The sequence below is a fragment of the Myotis yumanensis genome, unplaced genomic scaffold (assembly GCF_028538775.1).
Source record: "Myotis yumanensis isolate MYYU_CA2020_CCGP unplaced genomic scaffold, mMyoYum1.0.hap1 SCAF_8, whole genome shotgun sequence".
Lineage (NCBI taxonomy): Eukaryota > Metazoa > Chordata > Mammalia > Chiroptera > Vespertilionidae > Myotis > Myotis yumanensis.
Window position 1 is genome coordinate 55,281,143 of NW_027223759.1, and position 22,732 is coordinate 55,303,874.

The window sequence follows — 22,732 nt, forward strand, 5'->3', positions numbered from 1 at the left end:
CCCTGGTACAGCAACTGGTAATGTTCAAAATGATTCATGCTCTGTTAGCCTAGTTCTCAAATAACTATGATGAACAGAATTCCCTACCAATTCACAATGGACATATAGCATATTCAAGAAATAACTTTCTTGCTTTAAGTCTTTGAGATATTGGGATTCATTGTTACTGCACCATATTCCAGCCCCCTGATGTTCACAGAATGGCTATCAAACCACTGGATTAGAAGTGGGGAGGGAGAAAGTAGGCTTCATAAGACTTATACCATTTCTGTATCCCACACGTAAAAAGGGGTCGTAGAAAAGAACTAGAATGCACAATAGAGGAAAGTGCAATAAAAGATTAAAAGGATCTTGGGAAAGCAAGTAGATTGAACTGGAGTACTCTACTATTGTCAGAAAAGACTACTAATGTATATCACCCTAGGCTCAAAAGGGGAAACACTGCTTTTGAAAAATGTAATAATGAAAAACAGACACCGAGAAAAATGGAGGTGCTGGAGGGCCTTCTGAAACTGGGATGCTGTGAATTTGTGTGGACGATGCCTTATGATATTTGGAGACTCAAATTGTAATCCACCTAAAGGAGCATGATAGGATTTTATTAATGCAAAGAAGCTCTGGGCTTCAGTCAAAGCAGTGCTTAGAGGGATTTCAAATTCATAACCTAAACTTCCAACAGAAAAAGATAAGCAAACAACCTAAAGCAAGCAGAAGGAAAGAAATAGTGGTGAGAGCAGAAATTAATGGAACAATACAAAAAGAATAGAGAAAAGCAATTAAGCCAAAAATTGGAAAGAGCTACAAAATTGACAAAGCTTTCCCTAAACTGGCTGAGAAAAAGAAGACTCAAATTACTAAAGTCAGAATGAGGGAACATTGCTACTGACCTTACGGAAATAAAAACAATTATAAGTGAATACTATGAACAATGAATGCCAACAATGAAAAAATTCTGAAAATAAAATTAAGAGAACAATTTCATTTCTAATAGCATCAAAAGAATAAAATACTTGGGAATAAATTTTAACAAAAGTGCAAATGTGTGTTCTATTGACTAAAACACTGTGGAAATTAAACCTAAATAAATGGAAAGACATATCATGTTTATAGATTGGAAGACAATATTGTGAAGAAGGCAATAATCTTCAAATTGGTCTACAAATTCACAATGCCTATCAAAGTCCCAGATGGCTTTTTAGCAGAAATTGACAATCTATTCTTAAAATTTATATAGAAATTCAAGAGACCAAAAATAGCCAAAACAATCTTGAAAAAGAGCAAAATCAGAGGACTTAACCTTTGGCCAATTTCAAAAAGCACTACAGGTGTTAGTAATCAAGAAAGTGTGATGCTGGTATAAGGAGACTCATATAATCAGTGAAAAAAATTCAGAGTCCAGAAACCAACCTGAATCGTTATATCAAATTGATTTTGACAAGGATGCCAAGACAATTCAAGGGGAAAACAGTCTTTTCAACAAGTGGTGCTGGAATAACTGGATACTCACGTGCAAAAGAATAAAGTTGGACCTCTCCTTTACAACTCATACAAAAATTAACTAAATGGGCCGAAACCGGTTTGGCTCGGTGGATAGAGCGTCGGCCTGCGGACTGAAAGGTCCCGGGTTCGATTCCGGTCAAGGGCATGTACCTGGGTTGCGGGCACATCCCCAGTAGGAGATGTGCAGGAGGCAGCTGATCGATGTTTCTCTCTCATCGATGTTTCTAACTCTCTATCTCTCTCCTTTCCTCTCTGTAAAAAATCAATAAAATATACTTTTAAAAAAAAATTAACTAAATGGATCACAGACCTAAATATCAAAGCAAAAACAATAAAACCCAGGAGAATGCTTAGGAACACTATAAAGTACATTATTACCTAATCACTATGCTGTACCCCTGAAACCAATACAAAATAATATTGAATGTAAACTGTAATTGAAAAATAAATTTTTAAAATTCAAAATAAAAATGAATGTACTTGCAAAATAATGCATATAGGAGTAAAATCTTTGTGACCTTGAGTTAGACAAAACCTTCTCATATACTATACCAAAACCACAAGTGACAAAAAAAATAGATAAATTAAACTTCATCTAAATTAAAAGTTTGTGCTGCAAATAATACCTTCAAGAAAGTGGGAAGACAACAAAAATATTCTAAAATCAGATTGTGATGATTATTGCACATCTTTGTAAATATACTGAAAGGCATCAAATTGTGTGCTATAAAGGAGTGAATTGTATGATCTATAAATTATATGTCAATCTGTTTAAAAACAAAAGACTCATTGGCTCAAGGTGATACAATCATTGTAGGTTTGGACAAAGATGTTTCCTGTTTCCTAAGGGAATATGCCTGAGGAATTAGGAAGTCACAGGAAAGGTGAGTCATATTAAATATGTTCCAGGCAGACAATGAGAGTTCAGGCCTGGTACCTATTGGTCTGATAGAAAACTATCTCTTGGGTATAATTATTCTACACAGATAAAGGTGAATAAGATTGTTTAAACTGTGAATGCTTGTGTCAGTGCTGGAAACATTTCCATAGAAAACATCACAAGACAGAAAAACAAATGTCTGGGTAGTTTTCTTTGGACAAGAGAATTTGATATAACTAATTCCTTTTAATTTTTATAACTTTGGGCTTTAATTTTCAAGGAAATGTAACCCAATTTCACCCTGTGAATTTCATATTGAGAAGTGGTTTATGTTCATTTTATGTTGGTCCTTTTGTTGTTGCAGTATCTTAATTTACTCTCATTGTATAATCTCTCATAAGCAAATTTGGACAATATGGCTGCACATAATTTAGAATCAGAACTAGATTAGGGAGTAAATGGTAAGGTTTGAGCACAGCATGGCCTCAGAATCTATTTAATTAATCCATTGTTCTGGTCCAGTTCAGACCTTTAGGGAGCAAAACCAACACTGACCTCTATAGATTAAAATCGGCTCACAAAAGAACAATAGTTGGCCTTAGGGTAGTGACTTTATGCAGGTTAATGGCAAGACAGTCCAGAAACTTCGGATTTCCTGCAGTACCTTCAAGAGATAGCCACACTCCTGGCTAGCTTTGCTCAATGGATTAAGTGAAGAGAAGAAAAAGCTGCCGAATGTTTGGGGTTGTTTGTATGGAAAATAATACAATAATTAATAAATAATAATGCAAGAATAAATTGTGTTTCACATACAACCATAAACCTACTTTTGCCCCAGCCTGTATATGGAACACCAACTCACAGAACTCTGTTCAACTCCCATTACCTGGTTCTGGAAAGATGGCCAGTTAGATGATTTAGTTTTTTAATGGCAAAGGATAAGGAGAATTCAGAGAGTGTTCCATAATGCAGCACGCTCCCAGGGGTACAGGGTCTCAGATCCTCCGAGTTCTCCACAAAGGCACTGGGGCTGGTACTAGGTGTGGAGAGTGAACGACTGCATCAGCTTGAGAGAATCCCTTCACGCTTCTCAGGGATTATTTTTTTAAAACTGTTTTTTGGAGTATAATACACACACACATAAATGCACATATCATGTGTTGAGCTTGATACAGTTTTGGAAATTGGACATGCAAGAGAGTTTTTACATCTTGTACTCTACACTGCTCAACTTTTCTGAAAACTGGGACCTTGGGTTTGCCTGCAAAGCAAAACAACCCAAACACATCTCTGAGTATTTACTGTGAAAACACTTTTTCCTAAGCTCATCATCCCTCAGCTGGCTCACTCTTCAACCATATTTAAGACTCATTCTTACACCCACCTTTTCTGATTACTCCAGTGCCCCCCCCGTCCACCTCTCTCTCTCTCTCCTTTGAGCTCTGGACCATACATTTTGGTAATCAGTGACTAATTGCTTCACACCTCCTCTGTTCCCATCGCAATTGTAGGTCGAAAGTGTGTATTGCTTACTATTTAATTGAACAGTTAGTTTAAATTTGTTTTCTATAATCAAGTAGAATTATTACAAGGAACACAACCAGAAATTGATGATAAAGTGAGATTAATTACTGACCACAGTTACATAATTAAAGTGCATAAAATAAAAGAATGCATCAAATCTTTAACGTTCCATTTCAAAGTTCAATTGTTTTGACACTGTCCTGTGAGAGAAGATAACCAGTTAACTCCTGTGATCAAAGATCTTTATAAAGACTTTTCTAGTATATTTACAATATATTTTAATTAATCTCCTAGATTGCAAACTGTAGACCAGAGAGTAGCTATAATAAGGCTTCCCTTATTGCAACTGCCTTTTTCTGCAGGACAGGCAAAGCTGAGGTCTCCATGCTAAACTACTGGCAGGGGTTTCTGTGTAGGCAGGGGGTTCTTTAACATATTTTACTTAAATAATAATATAACCAATTTTACTCATCAAATTCATGAAGATAAATATTACTCAAGTCTGTCAAAAATGTGGGCAGGCACACAATCATATGTCGCTGAAAGTGTATATGGCAATATTTATAGAAAGAATCTTCAAACCCTTATGCCCAGGGATGTCACTTCTATTTAACAATTTTCTTAGTAAATGTTCATGAGTGGGTAGGGCTGCGGAGAGGAAGGAAATTCATAGACTTTGAGCTGGAATAACCGGACATACGATAGTGTCTCCTTTAAAAGCACCTTTCAGGCACTCGCTAGACCTTGGGACCTCAGCTGCCTCAACTGGGGGAAAAAATGAAAAACGCAGCTAGAGCTTCTCCCTCTGTCTGGCCTCCTGTTTCTCCTCGAGTCAGACATTAGAGACCGCCCCACTGGAAAGCGCGGAGCACGCAAGCGCGGGGACGCGGCCGGCTCCTGGGGGCGGGGCCTGCTTCCTGGGGGCGGGGCCTGCCCTGCGCTTTAGGGTTCCAGCGGGCGCCAGCCCCGCCCGCCTCACCTGCGCCGGGTCCGCGCGCGCCTCACCTGCGGGTCACGTGGCCCGCGCCGCTAGCGGAGCACCTGAGCGCGGGTCCCCTGCCGTGTTGGTCTTCCAGGTGAAAGGGGCCGCACCCATGGGCCAGCGGAACAGCGGCAGCGGCAGGTGCGGGAGAGCCCTGGGGTCAACCCCACGCTCGGGGTGTCTGAACCCTCCGTTCTCGGCGTCTGGATCTAAGTGCGCGGCGGGCACAGGCCCGGACCGTGACGCGGGGGCGGGGCGGGGCCACTGGGACCCGCGTGAGCGCCCGGCCCGCGCCCGGGAAAGCCGGGCTCCCGCTGGCCGCTGAGTCCGCAGGGGCCCGGCTGGCTCGCGGAGTCGGGCCAAAGCGTGGTCCCTGCGTGCGGGGGAGTAAGTCGCGGGCTTTATTGGGGGGATTCTGGGCACTTTCGGGGTTGCTTTGGACTAGGTGGGGGGTGTTTGTTGACACGGTGGCCCGGGGATGCAGCGTCTGCCGTGACTGCCGAGGCCTCATCGCCCACACTAAGGCTCGGGCTGCTCCCCCAGGTGGACGGGGCTGAGTGGTCTCTGCCCGGGACTGTGGCCCGGGGCTGCGCAGGAGCGGCAGCCCCTTGTCGGGGACATACCTGTGTGCACTGCACCCTGGGGTTGGACTTCCAGGGAGAGGACCACTGATCTTGCTTGTTTCAGTATAATAACCCGGGCATCTGCCAGGGTTTTGTGTGTGTGTGTGTGTGTGTGTGTGTGTGTGTGTGTTTTGTTTGTGTTTTAGGTTTTATTGGAGTTTATGTTTGAAAAAAAGAGGCTGAACTTTTGGGCTAAGATGAAAATGAGAAAAGGCATGCTCCACCTTTTTGTAGAGGTTTCTGTGAATAAGATTAGAACAAAAGATGAATTGTACAGCCCAAGGTTATATCTGTCCCTTCAGAGCTGATTATTAATTACTACCTCATTCTACACCATTTTTTTCCACTGTGAGATTTTTTTTTTTAACTATTGGTAACTTTATTTTAAATTTTCTCATATTTGCATTTATGTCCACATAATATTTAAAAGCTAGAACTCAGTTAGGTTTGGAAAAGAATAAATATTCAACAGATATTTACTTGAGCACAGTATGTGCCTGAACACTGTTTTACACTCTGGATATAGAAATGAGCCAGACGGACAAGATCTCTCCTTTAGAGCTTACATTCTAGTGGGGAGACAAATAACAAGTACATCAGATGGTAATTGCTAGTCTGAGGATTGATATGCTAGGCTAGAGAGGGGCTGCTTTGGGTTGGGAAATCCTCTCTGAAAAGGGGCACTGAAATTGAGATTTAAATGAAAAAAAAAAAGATCCCAAAAGACAAGGGAAGAGAATTTCAACCGCTTTACTAGTAAGAGGACTGAAGATCAGGAGTCTGGCCGGGGAGGCCGAAAAAAAAATGAGGGAGAGGAAGTGTGGCAGGCAAGAGCTAACTCATATAGGGTTTTGTAAGCTCTGGTGAGAAGTTTGGATTTTATTCTAAACTAGAGGCCCGGTGCACGAAATTTGTGCACTGTGGGGGGAGGGTTATCCCTCCCCTGGCCTGCACCCTCTCCAATCTGGGACCCCTCAGCAGATGTCCGACTGCCGGTTTAGGCCCGATCCCTGCAGGATCGGGCCTAAACCTGCAGTCATACATTCCTCTCACAATCTGGGACTACTGGCTCCTAACCACTTGCCTGCCTGATTGCCTCTAACACAGTGGTTCTCAACCTGTGGGTCGCGACCCCTTTGGCGGTCGAACGACCCTTTCACAGGGGTCGCCTAAGACCATCCTGCATATCAGATATTTACATTACAATTCATAACAGTAGCAACATTACAGTTACGAAGTAGTAACGAAAATAAATTTTATGGTTGTGTCACAACATGAGGAACTGTATTTAAAGGGCCAGAAGGTTGAGAACCACTGCCCTAACTGCTTCTGCCTGCCAGCCTGATCACCTCCTAACCGCTCCCCTGCCGGCCCGATGGCCCCCAACTGCCCTCCCCTGCAGACCTGATCGCCCCCATCTGCCCTCTTCTGCCAGCCTTCTTGTGACAATGTGGGGGCAGCCATCTTGTGATGCCAGGGCATGAGGGTCAATTTGCATATTACCTCTTTATTATATAGAATTTGTCAATTTCCTTTTCTTGGTTTCCTGGATTTATTAATTTAGTTCTTCACCTCAATTTATTTATCACACAAGATGACAAAGCATGACATGATAGTTTACTACGCTGCCATTTACATTTTGAATGAAACCTTTTGTTAGTCTTTATGAGTGAACCCTACAGTTCTGCATCTTAAAGGCAGAGCAGGGCCTTGGCTCCATCCTATGAAAGGAGCAGCTGAGACTGTTAAAATAGTGAAAATCTCTTTGAGTTGAGGTGAGCAGATCTGGAATGAGACAGTGAGGAGAAGTAAGGGAAAGTCTTCAAAGGTGAAACGTATATCTGACATTTTAGATATTCAATGTCAAATCAATTTGAAGTTATTTGAGGAGGTTCTGTTTTAGGAGTTATGGAACTTAATTGGTATGGCAATGGTGACTGTGGTCATCATCAGAGGTTATAGTCTTATAAATGTTTTTTTTTCTGCCAAATTACCCTTATCCCTGCTATGATAGATTGTCCTTTAAAAAGTATGAATGTAGGAGCTTTCATTGAACAAATTTTTAAATTGATTCTGGCCCCTGTATATGGATTCAAGTTGCAATTATTTGCATTCAAGGATCAAGTAACTTTTATCTATTTAAAAATTGCAGGATATTTTACTTCAACTGAAGAACATGGTGAAACTAATTCACACATTAGCTGATCATGGCGATGATGTCAACTGTTGTGCCTTCTCCTCTTCCCTCTTGGCTACTTGCTCCTTGGACAAAACAATTCGCCTCTACTCCCTGAGTGACTTTACTGAATTGGCACACTCTCCATTGAAGTTTCACACCTATGCTGTCCACTGCTGCTGTTTCTCCCCTTCAGGACATATTTTGGCATCGTGTTCAACCGATGGTACCACTGTCCTATGGAATACTCAGAATGGACAGACAGTGGCAGTGATGGTGCAGCCCAGTGGGAGCCCTGTGAGGGTTTGCCGGTTTTCCCCAGACTCCACTTGCCTGGTATCAGGCGCAGCTGATGGAACTGTTATTTTGTGGAATGCGCAGTCATACAAGTTACATAGGTATGAATATTTAAACCCTTTCCGTTTTCAGTCCTTTTAACAGGCCTACGAAAAAAAAATATTTTCATGACTTTAAGATTCAGATAAATTTCAGACATCACAAGGAAAAATATTTTGACCTGTCTTCTGAAGGTCATAAGAACAGATGTTTACTGTGATTCTTGATTTTTGTAGCTCGTTGGCTCAAGTGTTCTAATAAAGTAATGGCCCTGGCCGGTTTGTTCACTGGTTGGAGTGTCACCTGGGACTGAAGGGTCACAGGTTCAGTTCTGGTCCAGGGCAGGTACCTCGGTTGCAGGCTCCATCCCTGGCTCTGGTTGGGGTGCATTCGGGAGGCAACCAATCAGTGTGTCTCTCTCACATCAATGGTTCTTTCTCTGTGTCTCTCCCCCTCCCTTATACTCTCTCTAAAAGTCAATGGAAAAAATATCCTCAGGTGAGGATTAACTAATAATAATTAAAATAATAATGGTTGGTATGTCTCACTTTAAGAGACACACAACTATTTCCTTACAAGATTCTTGCTGGGTGAGAGACCTAAGCCCAGAAGGAAGACGCTTGTGATCAGAGTGGTATTGTATTATCATTTCTTAAGAAAAACAAAACAAAAAACCCCAACACCTGAAAACTGTTGGATAAAAATACATCAATTAATTTACATGAGTAATGTTCAACTAACCAACATTAAAACTATGTACTTTTGTGTACTTACATTGTGGTGAAATGTTTATAACACAAAATTGATCATCTTTAAGTGTACAGTTGAGTGACATTAAATACTTTAGAAACCATAAACATTTATTTATTTATTTTTAAAAAAAAATATATTTTATTGATTTTTTACAGAGAGGAAGGGAGAGGGATAGAGAGTTAGAAACATCGATGAGAGAGAAACATCAATCAGCTGCCTCCCGCACATCTCCCACTGGGGATGTGCCCGCAACCCAGGCACATGCCCCTGACCGGAATCGAGCCCGGGACCCTTCAGTCCGCAGGCCGACGCTCCATCCACTGAGCCAAACCGGCTTCGGCGAAACCATAAACATTTAATTGTTACCAATTAAAATAGCCTAATGTACCTTCCCCTCTCCCTACCCCTCAACATCGTTCAGAGCACAAATGCCAGCTGGTAAACAAGTGTTGCTCATTTAGGTTTAGGTCTTTGGGTTGAAGAAGCTGATGTGTTTCAAGTGATGTTAATAAATGTTTAAAGAGAAAGCACAGAAAGAATGGAATGTCTTTAAGTCATATTCTAGAAATGAAATAGAGCTGCCAGCTGAGGAATCTTTTTGAATTCTGCCTCTATAGCATTAGTTTACCAATGTATGTGATTAATGATATAAAATGATACTGCTATAGATTTGATCACTGGATGGGACTCTGCACCAATCATTGTTTTTTTTTTTACTAGTTTATTTTTCCTAAATGAGAAAATGATATTGTTAGCACACTAGCACAGTGCTTCTTCATCTTCCAAACATCATTTTAACTCATTAACAGCACTTTCTTTTCATAAAGAATTTGCATTTGAAGATGAGGTGAAAGGCCTTACTATTGCTTTTGGGTGATTTTAATACAAAAGTTGAAAGTACCTTTAACCCTAATAGCATGTTATTCAATAAAAATAGTTTCATCGCCCTGGCCTATTTGGCTCAGTGGATAGAGCATCAGCCTGCGTACTGAAGGGTCCCGGATTTGATTACGGCCAGGGGCGCATGCCTGGGTTGCGGGCTCTATCCCCGCTGGAGGGCGTGCAGGAGGCAGCCGATTGATGGTTCTCTTTCATCATTGATGTTTCTCTCCCTATTCTTTCCTCTCTGAAATCAATAAAGAAATATATTTGAGCCCTAACCGGTTTGGCTCAGTGGATAGAGCGTCGGCCTGCGGACTGAAGGGTCCCGGGTTCGATTCCGGTCAAGGGCATGTACCTTGGTTGTGGGCATATCCTCAGTAGGGGGTGTGCAGGAGGCAGCTGATTGATGTTTCTCTCTCATCGATGTTTCTAACTCTCTATCCCTCTCCCTTCCTCTCTGTAAAAAATCAATAAAATATATTAAAAAAAAATATATATATATTTGAAAAATATAGTTTCATCTTTTTAAAAAATATGTGACTAATTTATATTATTGGGTGTCATCACTTTTATTAAGTTTTGTATATCTTAATGTGTCCATACATACCGACTTGCTGTGCAGGAAAATAATATCAAGGTATGTGAACTTTGGTTTGGCTTGAGCAAGTTAAGTTAAGATAATATTTAAATCCTCTTATTTTTAGAAAGCAGGTTTTAGTTTATAGCGTAAATAATTTTATTTTTATAGGCATCTATAACCCTTTCTTTCTGGTTCTGTAATAGCCAAGAAATTGTGCTATAAGTAAAAGGTGCTAGGAAATGAAAACCTCCTTTTTTGCTTTTATTCCAGATGTGGTAGTGTTGAGGATGGCTCCTTGGTGGCCTGTGCATTTTCTCCCGACGGAAACCTTTTTGTCACTGGCTCCTCATGTGGAGACTTAACCGTGTGGGATGATAAAATGAGATGCTTGCATAGTGAAAAAGCACATGATCTTGGAATGACCTGCTGCGATTTTTCTTCACAGCCAGTTTCTGGTTAGTTATTTTATTCCTTTAAGCACTAGTGAGTCCTGTTTGTAATTTGTATATGACTTTTGGTTCTTGTTTCCTCAAACAAGGAGCCCTTTTATTCATTTTAAGGAATCATCCTTTTCCATTATGTTTTCTAATCGCATTAAAATTACAAAGAGGTATTATATGTGAAATCAGACTCTTTAGTATATGTATATTTTTGGTACTAGGTCTGTGAAATCTGGTGTGTATATTACATCACATCTCAGTTTGGACTAGCCACATTTCAAGTGTTCTGTAGCCACATGTGGCCTGGCATTACCTTGTTGGCTAGCTCAGGTCTAGACAGTAGCAGGATGGTATTGGCATTCCCCTATTTCAAACCCATCATGGCTTGTTAAAATAATGTTAAGGTAAGATAAACTATCATATCCCAAAACACAAGCCCTATAAGTACATGTTCTGTTTCCCTGCCTCATCTCAAATCACATGTGGCCTCATGCATTTTCTTGCCACACTGGCCTTCTTTCATTTCTTCAGTGTTTCTAAGATTTTTCCAAGGGTTTTCCATGTGGACTCTTCACCTGGTTCACTCTTAATCCTCCTTTAGATTTCAGCTGGAAAGAAGTCACTCTAGATGAGCCTCCCCTGCTCTTACCTCCTGGACTCAATTTAATTAACTCACCCCTAATTCCTTGGCAGGGCCAGACCAAATGATTTCGTGGACCTTATACGGCCCTTGGGCTGAAGGTTCCCCACCCCTGAATTAATTGAATAGAATTATCATGTCAGTATAAGAAAGTGAAATATTTTTGGTTTAAATGTTTTTATCAATTATTGTGTACTAATTTTTAATAAATTTACATTTTTAGATGGAGAACAAGGTCTTCAGTGTTTTCGATTGGCATCATGTGGTCAGGATTGCCAGACCAAAATTTGGGTTGTTTCTTTTAGCCATATCTTAGGTATGTATTCACCTAGTAGTTCTCTAAAATTGTGATCCAGATAAAATTTCTATTTTAATTGATCTTTTTGCCTAAGGTCCTCTGGATATCTAAGAGTGATTATTGAAATGTTTTAAGAACTTTTAACCAGAATAAGACATACAAGTGTTTTAAAAAGTTTGTGCTTACTGCTGATTGTGACCTTACTGCCAGCACACAGAGAGGTAACTACACTTTGCACTTTATCTGTTTTCAACTCTTTAGGTGGTTTTAACACAGTCTATAAATACGGTTTTTACTACCAGATTTTAAATTTATTCACTGTAGTTATTGTTCATTGTTTTTCTTGAGTCTTTTCCTCGTGCGTTGAACTATTCCTTCAGGTGATCCTTTAGTGAAGAAACTGAAGTCATTCAGTTTTGGAACACAGTGTCCCTTTATGTTATTTCTTTATTTCTTCTCTCCTTCCTCTCTTTGTATAACTCCCATTAATTGTGTTGGACCTTCTGACATGATTTTCTATGATTGTTTCCCCCACCACCATCACCTCTGACATTTATCTATTTATCTTTTTGTCTTTTTTTTCTACTTCACTGAAAAATTCCTCAGCTTTATCTTTAACCTTCTTTGAGTTTTTTCAACTCATCGATCACATTTTCAATTTCTAAAAGCTCATCTCCTCTATTTCTTTTTCATAGTGTCCTCCTTTTATTTTATGAATGCAAGATCTCTTAAAAGCTTTTAGGATATCAATGAGAGGCTGTTTTGTTTTTAAGTTCCCTTGTGTCCTGATCATCTTTGTTTGCTCTTGGGCTGTTCTTTTTGTTGTTTGTTTGTTTGTTTTTTGTTTACCCTGATCTTTCTCTTTCTTGTAGTTACTTAAAGCAAATGTCTGGTGGTCTTGTATTCCATTGACATTTAAAAATTAGACAATAGGATGTTTAGAAGCTCTGTGCACATGGTGGTTTGTTTTGCTGACTTCCCTTTAGTATAAGGAGGTGGGTAGTTGACCCTTATTGGGGAGAGGTTGGGAGCTTAGAGAATTTGGGGGTTCTGACCTCTGGAACTGCCCTGGAGCTCCCCTGGCAGTTATTTTCCTTAGAAATGTTTGCCTGGGGAAGAGCATCTGGCTGTGGAGCAACATGCTGTGGCAGGTCAGGGAGGAAGACACCGAGTGTTTCATAAACAGACTTTAGTTACCTTTTCTATTTCCAGGTCTAGATTTGTGTCATTCAGACTTTCCTTTCCCCCAACTGTTGATAATCCCAAATCTTTTGGAGTTTCCTAGAGCAGATTAGTTTTCTCTAGGCATTCTGGGCTATTACTCCTCTGAACTATCTATTCAGTTAATTTCCTTTCTGCCTTCCCAAAATTGGTTTCAGTTTCTGGTTTGCTGATGCCCCATTCCTGTTCTCTTCATTGATGTGAATTTATCTTTATTCCTTTATTAACATTTTTTTTATTTTTATTTTTTAAATATATATTTTATTGATTTATTACAGAGAGGAAGGGAGAGGGATAGAGAGTCAGAAACATCGATGCGAGAGAAACATCGATCAGCTGCCTCCTGCACACCTCCCACTGGGTATGTGCCCGCAACCAAGGTACATGCCCTTAACCAGAATTGAACTTGGGACCCTTGAGTCCGCAGGCCGATGCTCTATCCACTGAGCCAAACTGGCTAGGGCAACATTTTATTTTTTTAATATATTTTTATTGATTTCAGAGAGGAAGAGAGAGGGAGAGATAGATAGCAACATCAATGATGAGAGAGAATCATTGATTGGCTGCCTCCTTCTCGCCCACACTGGGGAGCAAGCCCCCAACCTGGGCATGTGCCCTGACCTGGAATCGGACCATGACCTCCTTGTTCATAAATCGACGCTCAACCGCTGAGCCATGCCGGCTGGGCCCTTTGTTACCATTAATGGGAGCTCTGAAATATATGGTCAATTGGCCATTTGCTTTAGACGCCTAAAAATATTCTTACTGTATTATCTAGTAAGCTTCAGTTATATCACAGACTACATTTTGTTGATAATTATTGTGAAAGATAAGCAAAGTGGGGACAGTAGTTGAAGTGGTAAGCACAGATTTTAACCAGTAATACACTGTTGCAATAGGGAAAAGAGTCCACCATGAACTGAACTCAACCTCAGGTTATACCGAGGTAACTGGACATTTTAAAGGAAGAAGGAAGGTGGGGGGGTTGATTCATGTGAAACCCATCTTGGTTTGCTAATTGGAACTTAAGGAAGTTAAACTACTAACTTCCTACAGGGCCTGGGAGTCAGGAACCCTATCTTCAGGTGTTGGATGAAATAAATAGTAAAAATTTTTTGACAGCCTTGAGTTTTCTCATGCAGGCACTTTAAGGAGGCTAGAGTCATGCTGGGGATGCAACCTTGGGCTCTTAGAAACTATGTTAGTCTTTATAGGCCAAGATCAAGAACTAGTTGAGAAGACAACTCAGAAGAATCTGGCAGAGTTTTTTCTTTTTTTTTTTTTTTTATAGGGTGTAATGTCACAGGAAGGCCATAGTATTCTGCCACCCATGAGGAGTAAGCCCAAGTTGCTGTTGGATGTGTTGTACTCAGAGGAGCCATTCTTTAGGCGCTCTGCTCTCTCCACACCCACCTGGCAGAGTGTGGTCAAAGAGAGACTCTTTGTCATTATACTAGTGTATAAAGAAGGGCCTATTATCAGGAAAGAGATGCATTTCTTTTTGTGGAAATTTAGTTATTTCATTGTGTATTAGGTTACACTTAGTAATGTAGTATTCAGTTACTTGCTGAGGAGGATAAGAGTTCCTTTATTTCTCTCATCTATCCTACCTCTGCCTTCTGTTCCTATCAAAGTAAAATTCTTATAAGAAGCCATGAACATAGTCGTATATATATAGATGTTCTATATTTGTAGATGTTCTAAACACAATGTATTTTAAATAAAATTGTTTCAAAGTAAAGCTTCTTATACCTTGTCTGGAAAATGTGTCTTTACACTGATTCTTTTAAAAATATACGTAGTAGCCCTGGCTCTTGTGGCTCAATTGGTTGGGCGTCGTCCATGTTCGATTCCCAGTCAGAGCACAGGCCCGGGTTGTAGGCTCAATCCCCGGTAGGGGGTGTGCAGAAGGCAGATAACCGATGTTTTGCTCTCACATGGATGTTCTCTCTCTTCCTTCCTTTCTCTAAAAAATCAATAAAAAATCTTAAAAAGATATACATAACAGTTTATTAATGTTCATTTAAAACATTTTTATAAAGCATTTATGTCATTTGTACCCTATTTTAATTGCTTATCTGTGGGGGAGACTAGATAGACATATGTATCTTATATTTGAGAATATAACCTTTTCTTATGGTCATATTGCAAGTTTTTTGGTCTTCATTTGGTTGGTGGCTTAACATTTTTGCTTTGTTTGATTGAGTATGCCTATTTACTGATCTGCATGTTCTAAACAGTGCTTTTAATGCCCATGTTTGTTCTCTCAGATAAAAATGTATTTTTTTCTATTTTGAACAGAAATAAAATACATATTTAATAAATAAAAACAAATATATTTTTTTTCTTTGTTGTTGAAACTTGCTCTAATGATCTTTTTGTTTAATTAAGTACTTGCCATCTTAAGAGCCAGTAACACTTCAAAAAAGTTTTCATTTGGTCTGAGAAAATTATAGATTTCACTTAGTTCCTTGTCCTCTCCTACCCCCAGGGCAATTTCTTCTTAATAATTATTTTTATAGGCTGTTACTAAAATATACTGAGTTCCTTTATAATAGTTGTGATATTTCTTTTCAAGAGCTTATAGAAAGCAAAAGATTTTAGTGTTACCATACTTGGTAGGCATAAGATATATTGGAATTATAAGATGTATAAATTACCATTGATTATTTTTCATGTATGAAATGAGAAAATATTTAATATCAGATTTTAAAAACTACTGCTATTTGATTCTTTTTAGGCTTTTGGGAAATTGATATATGTATATTATTAACTGATCCTATATAATAAAAGCCTAATATGCTAAGTGTCCGGTCATCTGGTTTTCCGTTCAACCAAAGCGTAATATGCTAATGATATGCTAAGGCCACTCAACTGCTTGCTATGACATGCACTGACCACCAGGGGGCAGACAGTCAACCGGTGGACCAGTCATTATGACGTGCACTGACCACCAGGGGACAGACGCTCCAACTGGTAGGTTAGCTTTCTGCTGGGGTCTGGCTGATCAGGACTGAGCGTGACGGGCCGGACATGCCCTGGAACCCTCCCTCGGCCCTTCCCAGCTGGCCAACCTTCCATGTCCCTCCTTGGCCCCAATTGTGCACCGGGTGGGGTCCCTCGGCCTGGCCTGCACCCTCTCACTATCCGGGATTCCTCGGGGGATGTTGGAGAGCCAGTTTTGGCCCAGTCCCGCAGGCCAGGCTGAGGGACCCTGCTGGTGCACTAATTCGTGCATCGGGCCTCTAGTCTATATAATAAAAGCCTAAGCGACTGTTATGGCAGAATGACCAGTTGCTATGATGCGCACTGATCACCAGGGGGCAGACACTCAATGCAGGAGCTGCCCCCTGGTGCTAAGTGCACTCCCACAGGGGGAGTGCTGCTCAGTCAGAAGCCGGGCTCACTGCTGGCAAGTGCAGCAGCGGTGGCAGGAGCCTCTCCTGCCTCTGTGGCAGCACTAAGGAGCAGCGAGCCGGGCACTAAGAATCAGCAAGCTGGGCAGTAAGGAGCAGTAAGCAGGTGGGCGGTAAGGAGCAACGGGTCCTGGAATGCGAGAGGGCACAGGTTGGGCTGAGGAAACCCTTCCCCCCCAGTGTACGAATTTTGTGAGCTGGGCATCTAGTATATTTAATATTATTAAATATATTTTAAAATCAAATACAAAGATTATAATATACTTTAAATTTTTATATATTTTTAAAAATTGATAATTATAGCAATCCCCTGTCTAATGTTTGCTGAACACACCATTTTCTTTACCTATTTCTGAACTTTTGAAACCATTTAATCACACTACATTCCAATATCTGAGTTGCATGGGAATTTTTTTTATTTGTGTCCTGTAGGCACTCAAAGATTAATTGAATAAATAATTGTGTAATAGCTTTGACATAAGAATGAATTCTAAGGGTCAGCTTGCTAATTTTCTCACCTTATTATTTGCAGGTTTTAAATTAAAATATAAAAGTGCACTGAGTGGGCACAGTGCTCCTGTTCTGACTTGTGCTTTTTCTCACAATGGGCAGATGCTAGTCTCAGGGTAAGCTATTTAGTTGTAATTTCCTTAAACCATTTTGATATGAATTAGTACAGACATTTACCATATAGATATGGGTTTATGTCTGGACTCTGTTCTGTTCCATTGATCTTTGTGTCTGTTTTTATACCAGTACCATGTACTATAGTCTTATAACATAGTTTCATATCAGATAAAGTGATACCTTCAACTTTGATTGGGATTGCATTGGCTCTGTAGATTGCTTTGGGTAGTATGAACGTTTTAATGACGTTAATTCTTCCTGTCCATGAGCATGGTATTTGTTCAGTCTTATTGTTTGCTATTCCCATATGTGAACTCTTGCTTGTTGTCCTAATTTCTGTTTTCCCAATATAATGCTTTTAAGATTACTAATCATGATCCAGCTTCTCATTTATATATCTTTAGGATGGATTAATTTTAATTGTACCAGTGGTAGTCTCAGAAATTGGAATTTTCTTTTAGTTTCCTTTTTTGAGGATGCTCAGAAGTAATGGACTTTTCCCTAAGAATTTGATATTCCAAAAACAATATCTTGGCCCTAACCGGTTTGGCTTAGTAGATAGAGCATCGGCCTGCGGACTGAAGGGTCCCAGGTTCGCTTCCGGTCAAGGGCATGTACCTTGGTTGTGGGCACATCCCCAAAAGGGGGTGTGCAGAAGGTGGCTGATTGATGTTTCTCTCTCATCGATGTTTCTAACTCTTTATCCCTCTCCCTTCCTCTGCCTTCCTCTCTGTAAAAGAATCAGTAAAATATATTTTAAAAAACAATACCTTGTACTGTAAGGGATTTAAGACTAAATAAGAATGTCTATAAATTATGTCTAGCATATACATACTCAACTAATGTTAGGTATGAGTATGATTTCTTAAAGTTTTTTGACTGAAATTTAGCACATAATACTATAACTATGTTTGTTTTTTTTGGCATCCAAATGCATTTATATGATTCCCATTTTCTTGTATTTTATTTTACATTTGAACATTTAAAGTATAATTCTTATTTTGAGTATATGACAAGATGCTGCATTCAAGATGCATTATCAACACTCAATAGCCTACTAAACTAGGAATTTTAACTCTTATTGAAAGGACATTTGCCCTAACCGGTTTGGCTCAGTGGATAGAGCATTGGCCTGCGGACTGAAGGGTCCCAGGTTCGATTCTGATTAAGGGCATGTACCTTGGTTGTGGGCACATCCCCAGTAGTGGGTGTGCAGGAGGCAGATGATCAATGTTTCTCTCTCATCGATGTTTCTAACTCTCTACCCCTCTTCCTTCCTCTCTGTAAAAAATCAATAAAATATACTTTTTAAAAAAAGAAAAGAATTTTAAGGCTTCCATAGGTATGATTCCTGTGGTCAGACTATAATCAGCTACCTTTTAATAATAAGTACAAATATTATTAAAGTTGTACAGAGGGTGGTAACACTTGTTGTGTTTTCTTGCTTGCAACATATATCATGAGGTATAAACATCATTTCCAAAGGGGGAAAATACCATATAGGGCATATTTATCTGTTGTTTTTAATTATGTACTTTGTATAGTATTGCCTTTTTTTGTTTGATGATTTTTTTACACCACTGGAATAATCCCTGGTGATTTTCGATGTGAGAGGTGCACATCAATTGATTGCCTCCCACACGTGCCTGGACCAGGGTGGAGGATCAAACCTGAAACCCAGCTATGTGCCCTTGACCAGGAATTGAACCCAAGACCCTTCGATGTGTAGGTCTATGCTCTAACCCAGCCGTGGGCAAACTACGGCCCGCGGGCCGGATCCGGCCCGTTTGAAATGAATAAAACTAAAAAAAAAAAAAAAAGACCGTACCCTTTTATGTAATGATGTTTACTTAGAATTTATATTAGTTCACACAAACACTCCATCCATGCTTTTGTATCGGCCCTCCGGTCCAGTTTAAGAACCCATTGTGGCCCTCGAGTCAAAAAGTTTGCCCACCCCTGCTCTAACCACTGAGAACACTGGCCCTGATGGTGGTTTTTAATTTTTATACCATTAACCTAAGCCATGTAGAGTTCATATCAAGTTTAAAATTATAATTTTCAAAAATGTGTCACAATCAAGACATATATATTGATTAGTATTAAGGCACAGCTGTATCAATGATAAAGAACAATGCTATCTGAAACAAAAACTAAGTAGCAAGTAATACCTTTTCCTTGTAGTGGTTTTTCCCTTTGAGTTACTAACTTGACATGGGGTTGTGTCTTATTTATACATAAGAAATTCTTACTCTCTTTATGCCTTATATAGTATATATAAGTTGCATATGCTAGTGTTTAATAAAGATTATAATTTTCTGATAAATTTCATATATGGCATGTAGTTGTTTAAATAAAAGTTCATCATATAAAAAAAGTGCATTCTAAATGTGTATCAATATTTTAGCCTTTTCTGAAAAAGTTATTTAAATGATTTTAAAATACTAATTAAGTAGATACTATACTGTTTTTATAGAATTTTTCACTCATACTTTTTTTTCTTTTAAAGATCAGTGGATAAGTCTGTTATAGTGTATGACATTGTAAGTATTTAAAAATCTTGGTGTGTGATCTGTGTAAAGTATGTTTATTTATTAGGCTACTGACCTTCAAGTTTAGTTAGGCAAGATGAAAAAAATATATACTTTTTTCCTGTTTAGTGTGCCCAATAATATAATATAAACATTTTCAGAGATGCTGAAATAGTTATGCAAGTGAAGTACTAGTTCTGGGACAAGTCCTTGAATATTTCAATAATGATTTTAAAATGGAAAGATGTTTAATCTGAGCAGAGAAAATGCAGATGTAAAGAGCATCAATATCCAAAATACTGCTTTATAGCAATTATTCTTAAAGTTTTACACCAGGTTTTCATAACAACAAAGGGTGAATGTTTTACCCCAGGATATGTTAGGGTATACAGCTGAGAGTGGCCAACCATTGTTTGAGTCCTGGCTAGATTTAGAGACCATTATGAGAAAGAGTAGGTTATAATGGTTTTGGGGAGAATGGGAGTTTTGGGTAGAACCATATGAATAAAGACCAGGTTGCACGAATATGAAGAAAAATCAACATTCACATATAGTGAAGATGTAGTTAATTAAAATATTCTCCAGGAGAAGTCAGTGTTGAGGAAAAGACTTAGTCTGATAGTGGAGGGCCAGCTAAGTGTATTCAGAATCTAAGTGACTAATTTCTACTCACTGGTTTTGCAGTAGGTGCAAGTCAAATGCCAGAGCAAAAATATAAATTATTTCACATAATAGATGTTTAGGTTATTATCAGTAAGTTCAAACACATCAGCAAAAGTCAAGAATACATTATACTAAAAATTTCTAGGAAAGTGGGCAGTAGACAACAGTGCTGATAATTAAGAAAGAGTGAAATAGGTACCTGATAATTTTATTAGGTGTAGATGCTATTCTTTTATTTATTGGGTAAAGTTTCAACCTATATTAGTAACTAATAATATTAAAACACATAGAGTATATAAACCATTTATGTCAAACAATTTTTTGTTATTAGTAACTTTTGCCTGAGTAAATGTAAAGCAATTTTTTTGTTATTTTGTTTTTCAGAATACTGAAAATATACTTCACACATTGACTCAGCATACCAGGTTTGAACTTAACCTTATTTTGTATTAATATAATTAAAAAAATAGTATGAGGATACATAATAGTTGTTTTTATTAACTAGGTATGTCACAACTTGTGCCTTTGCCCCCAATATCCTTTTGCTTGCTACTGGTTCAATGGACAAAATAGTGAACATCTGGCAGTTTGACCCAGAAACACTTGGCCAAGGTTAGTAAGGACATTATATTTAACCCAGTTCAACCCCGTTCACCTCTAAAATCAGAAATTCAGTATTTATTTTATTTTTTACCAATTATTAACATTGCTTTCCTCAGTATAAAGTATACATCCTTATTTAAATATAATTTAAAAATAGTTTTAGAGAAGACAGTGTTAAAGTAGTTACCTATGTTAAAACTCTCAATAAATACTTTGGGTGCACACTCATGTATATCACATGTACCATAGTTTTGTAAGCTATTTATACTCCATACTCATTTTTTCAAAATAAATATAGCCTGCAAACAAAATAGAAATTATAGTTTTATTTTGCTGGTTTTATTTTTGGCCTCATCAAGCAATGCTGACACATAATTTAAGAGTTTTATTTATTTTTATCACTGCCAAAATTAACTAAATAGTGGAGCTAATATGCAGATGAGAGAGCCAATAGAATTCTTTTCCTGATAAGTATTTTATAAAATAAAGAAAAATTGTTTTTATTCAGCAATAAAAGTTCCAAAAGAGTAGTATTTAAAGTATTAAATATCACTTTAATTATACATGCTATTTGATGTTCTGAAAAATTTTAAAGGGATGTTAAAGTAGTAAAACACAGATTTAAGGACATTTTATTTACTTTTTAATATATAAAGGAAACCATTTTTTTGTTGTTGTTATTTCACTTGCCTATTTGTTTGTGGGATTGTTTTGTTTGCTTTTTAAGCAAGGAGCACAGAAGGGCAACTGAAACAGTTCACTGAAGATTGGTCCGAAGATGATGTCTCAGCGTGGCTTTGTGCACAAGATTTAAAAGACCTTGTTGGTGTTTTCAAAATGAATAACATCGATGGGAGAGAATTGTTGAATCTTACAAAAGAAAGCCTGGCTGATGATTTGAAAATTGGTAAGATTATGAAAGATTATATCTTTGTATAGGACAATATATTTTCACTAGCTTATGGCAGAGATTTTCAACCTTTTTCATCTCATAGAACACATAAACTAATTACTAAAATTCTACGGCACACCAAAAAATATATTATTTTTTGCCGATTTGATAAAAAATAGGTATAATTTTGATTCACGCACACCAGACGGCTATTATTAGTTGGCTGTTGTCATTTTGTTATTTGCCAATCTAAGGGAAAGAGGTCAATGCCCCTGACTAAATAGTTAAGATATTGCATATTCTAGAAATTCTTGCAGCACACTAGTTGAAAATTGCTGGATTATGGAAAATAAATGTTTAGGTAACTTAAGCCACCATGTAACTAATTTTAGGGAGGCTGGGTGAAAAAGTGAAGGGATTAAGCAGAAAAAAAAAGCACACAACCTCATAGACAAATACATAGACAACAGTATAGTGATTACAGAGGGGAGAAAAGAAAGAATAGGGAGATAGAAGAGAGTCAAGGGAGCATAAATGGTGATGGAAGGAGAGTTGACTTGGTTTGGTAAGCACAATACAATGTAAATGACATGTTGTAGAATTGTACCCCTGTAATCTATATAATTTTATTAACCAGTCACCCCAATAAATTCAATAAAAAACTAAATTTAAAATATATTTTTAAAATTTGAGATGTAATTACATGATAAAAATCACCTTTTATAAGCGAACAATGCAGTGGTTTTTAGTATATTTATGGGGTTGTACAACTACCACCACTATCTAATTTTTGAACATTTTCATCACTTCAAAAGAAACCCCATGCCTATTAGCAGTCCCTCCTTATTCCCTTTCTCTCTAGTCCCTGGCAACTACTAATCTATTTTCTGTCTCTAAAGATTTGTCTATTGTTTGTTGTTGTTGTTTTACTTGTATTTTATTCAGACAAATTAAACATTTCTTTCATTTCTACATCCTTATTTATTTGGTTTCTTCCATTTTTTTTAAAATTCTTTAAGGATTTGCCTGTTCTTGACATTTCATATGGCCTTTTGTGTCTGGCCTCTTTTACTTATTAGCAGATTTTCAAGATTTATCCAGGGTGTAGCATATGTTAGTACTTCATGACTTTTCATGACTGAATAATACTCCATTGTATAAATTT

The 22,732-nt window shown here is 38.3% G+C and overlaps 1 protein-coding gene and 1 non-coding gene across 4 annotated transcripts in view; one reads left to right on the plus strand and one right to left on the minus strand.

Annotated features, from left to right (window-relative positions):
• The first annotated feature begins 4,879 nt into the window (after nucleotides 1-4,879).
• WDSUB1 (WD repeat, sterile alpha motif and U-box domain containing 1) overlaps nucleotides 4,880-22,732 on the plus strand; it is a 50,993-nt gene continuing 33,140 nt past the window's right edge. Inside the window, exons 1-9 of one of the 3 annotated variants that reach the window (XM_070422933.1) lie at nucleotides 4,880-5,027; nucleotides 7,662-8,083; nucleotides 10,507-10,691; nucleotides 11,540-11,632; nucleotides 16,784-16,877; nucleotides 19,388-19,421; nucleotides 20,457-20,497; nucleotides 20,578-20,684; nucleotides 21,403-21,582. In XM_070422933.1, the coding sequence (XP_070279034.1) occupies nucleotides 7,686-8,083; nucleotides 10,507-10,691; nucleotides 11,540-11,632; nucleotides 16,784-16,877; nucleotides 19,388-19,421; nucleotides 20,457-20,497; nucleotides 20,578-20,684; nucleotides 21,403-21,582 (1,132 nt within the window). In that variant the 5' untranslated portion in view covers nucleotides 4,880-5,027; nucleotides 7,662-7,685. Of the gene's footprint in view, nucleotides 5,028-5,194; nucleotides 5,274-7,661; nucleotides 8,084-10,506; nucleotides 10,692-11,539; nucleotides 11,633-16,783; nucleotides 16,878-19,387; nucleotides 19,422-20,456; nucleotides 20,498-20,577; nucleotides 20,685-21,402; nucleotides 21,583-22,732 lie in introns of those variants that run through there. The other 2 variants (XM_070422931.1, XM_070422932.1) reach the window with 2 other exon arrangements.
• LOC139015911 (small nucleolar RNA SNORA11) lies at nucleotides 14,119-14,247 on the minus strand. The gene has a single exon (XR_011472559.1). It is a non-coding gene; the product is annotated as a small nucleolar RNA SNORA11 (small nucleolar RNA).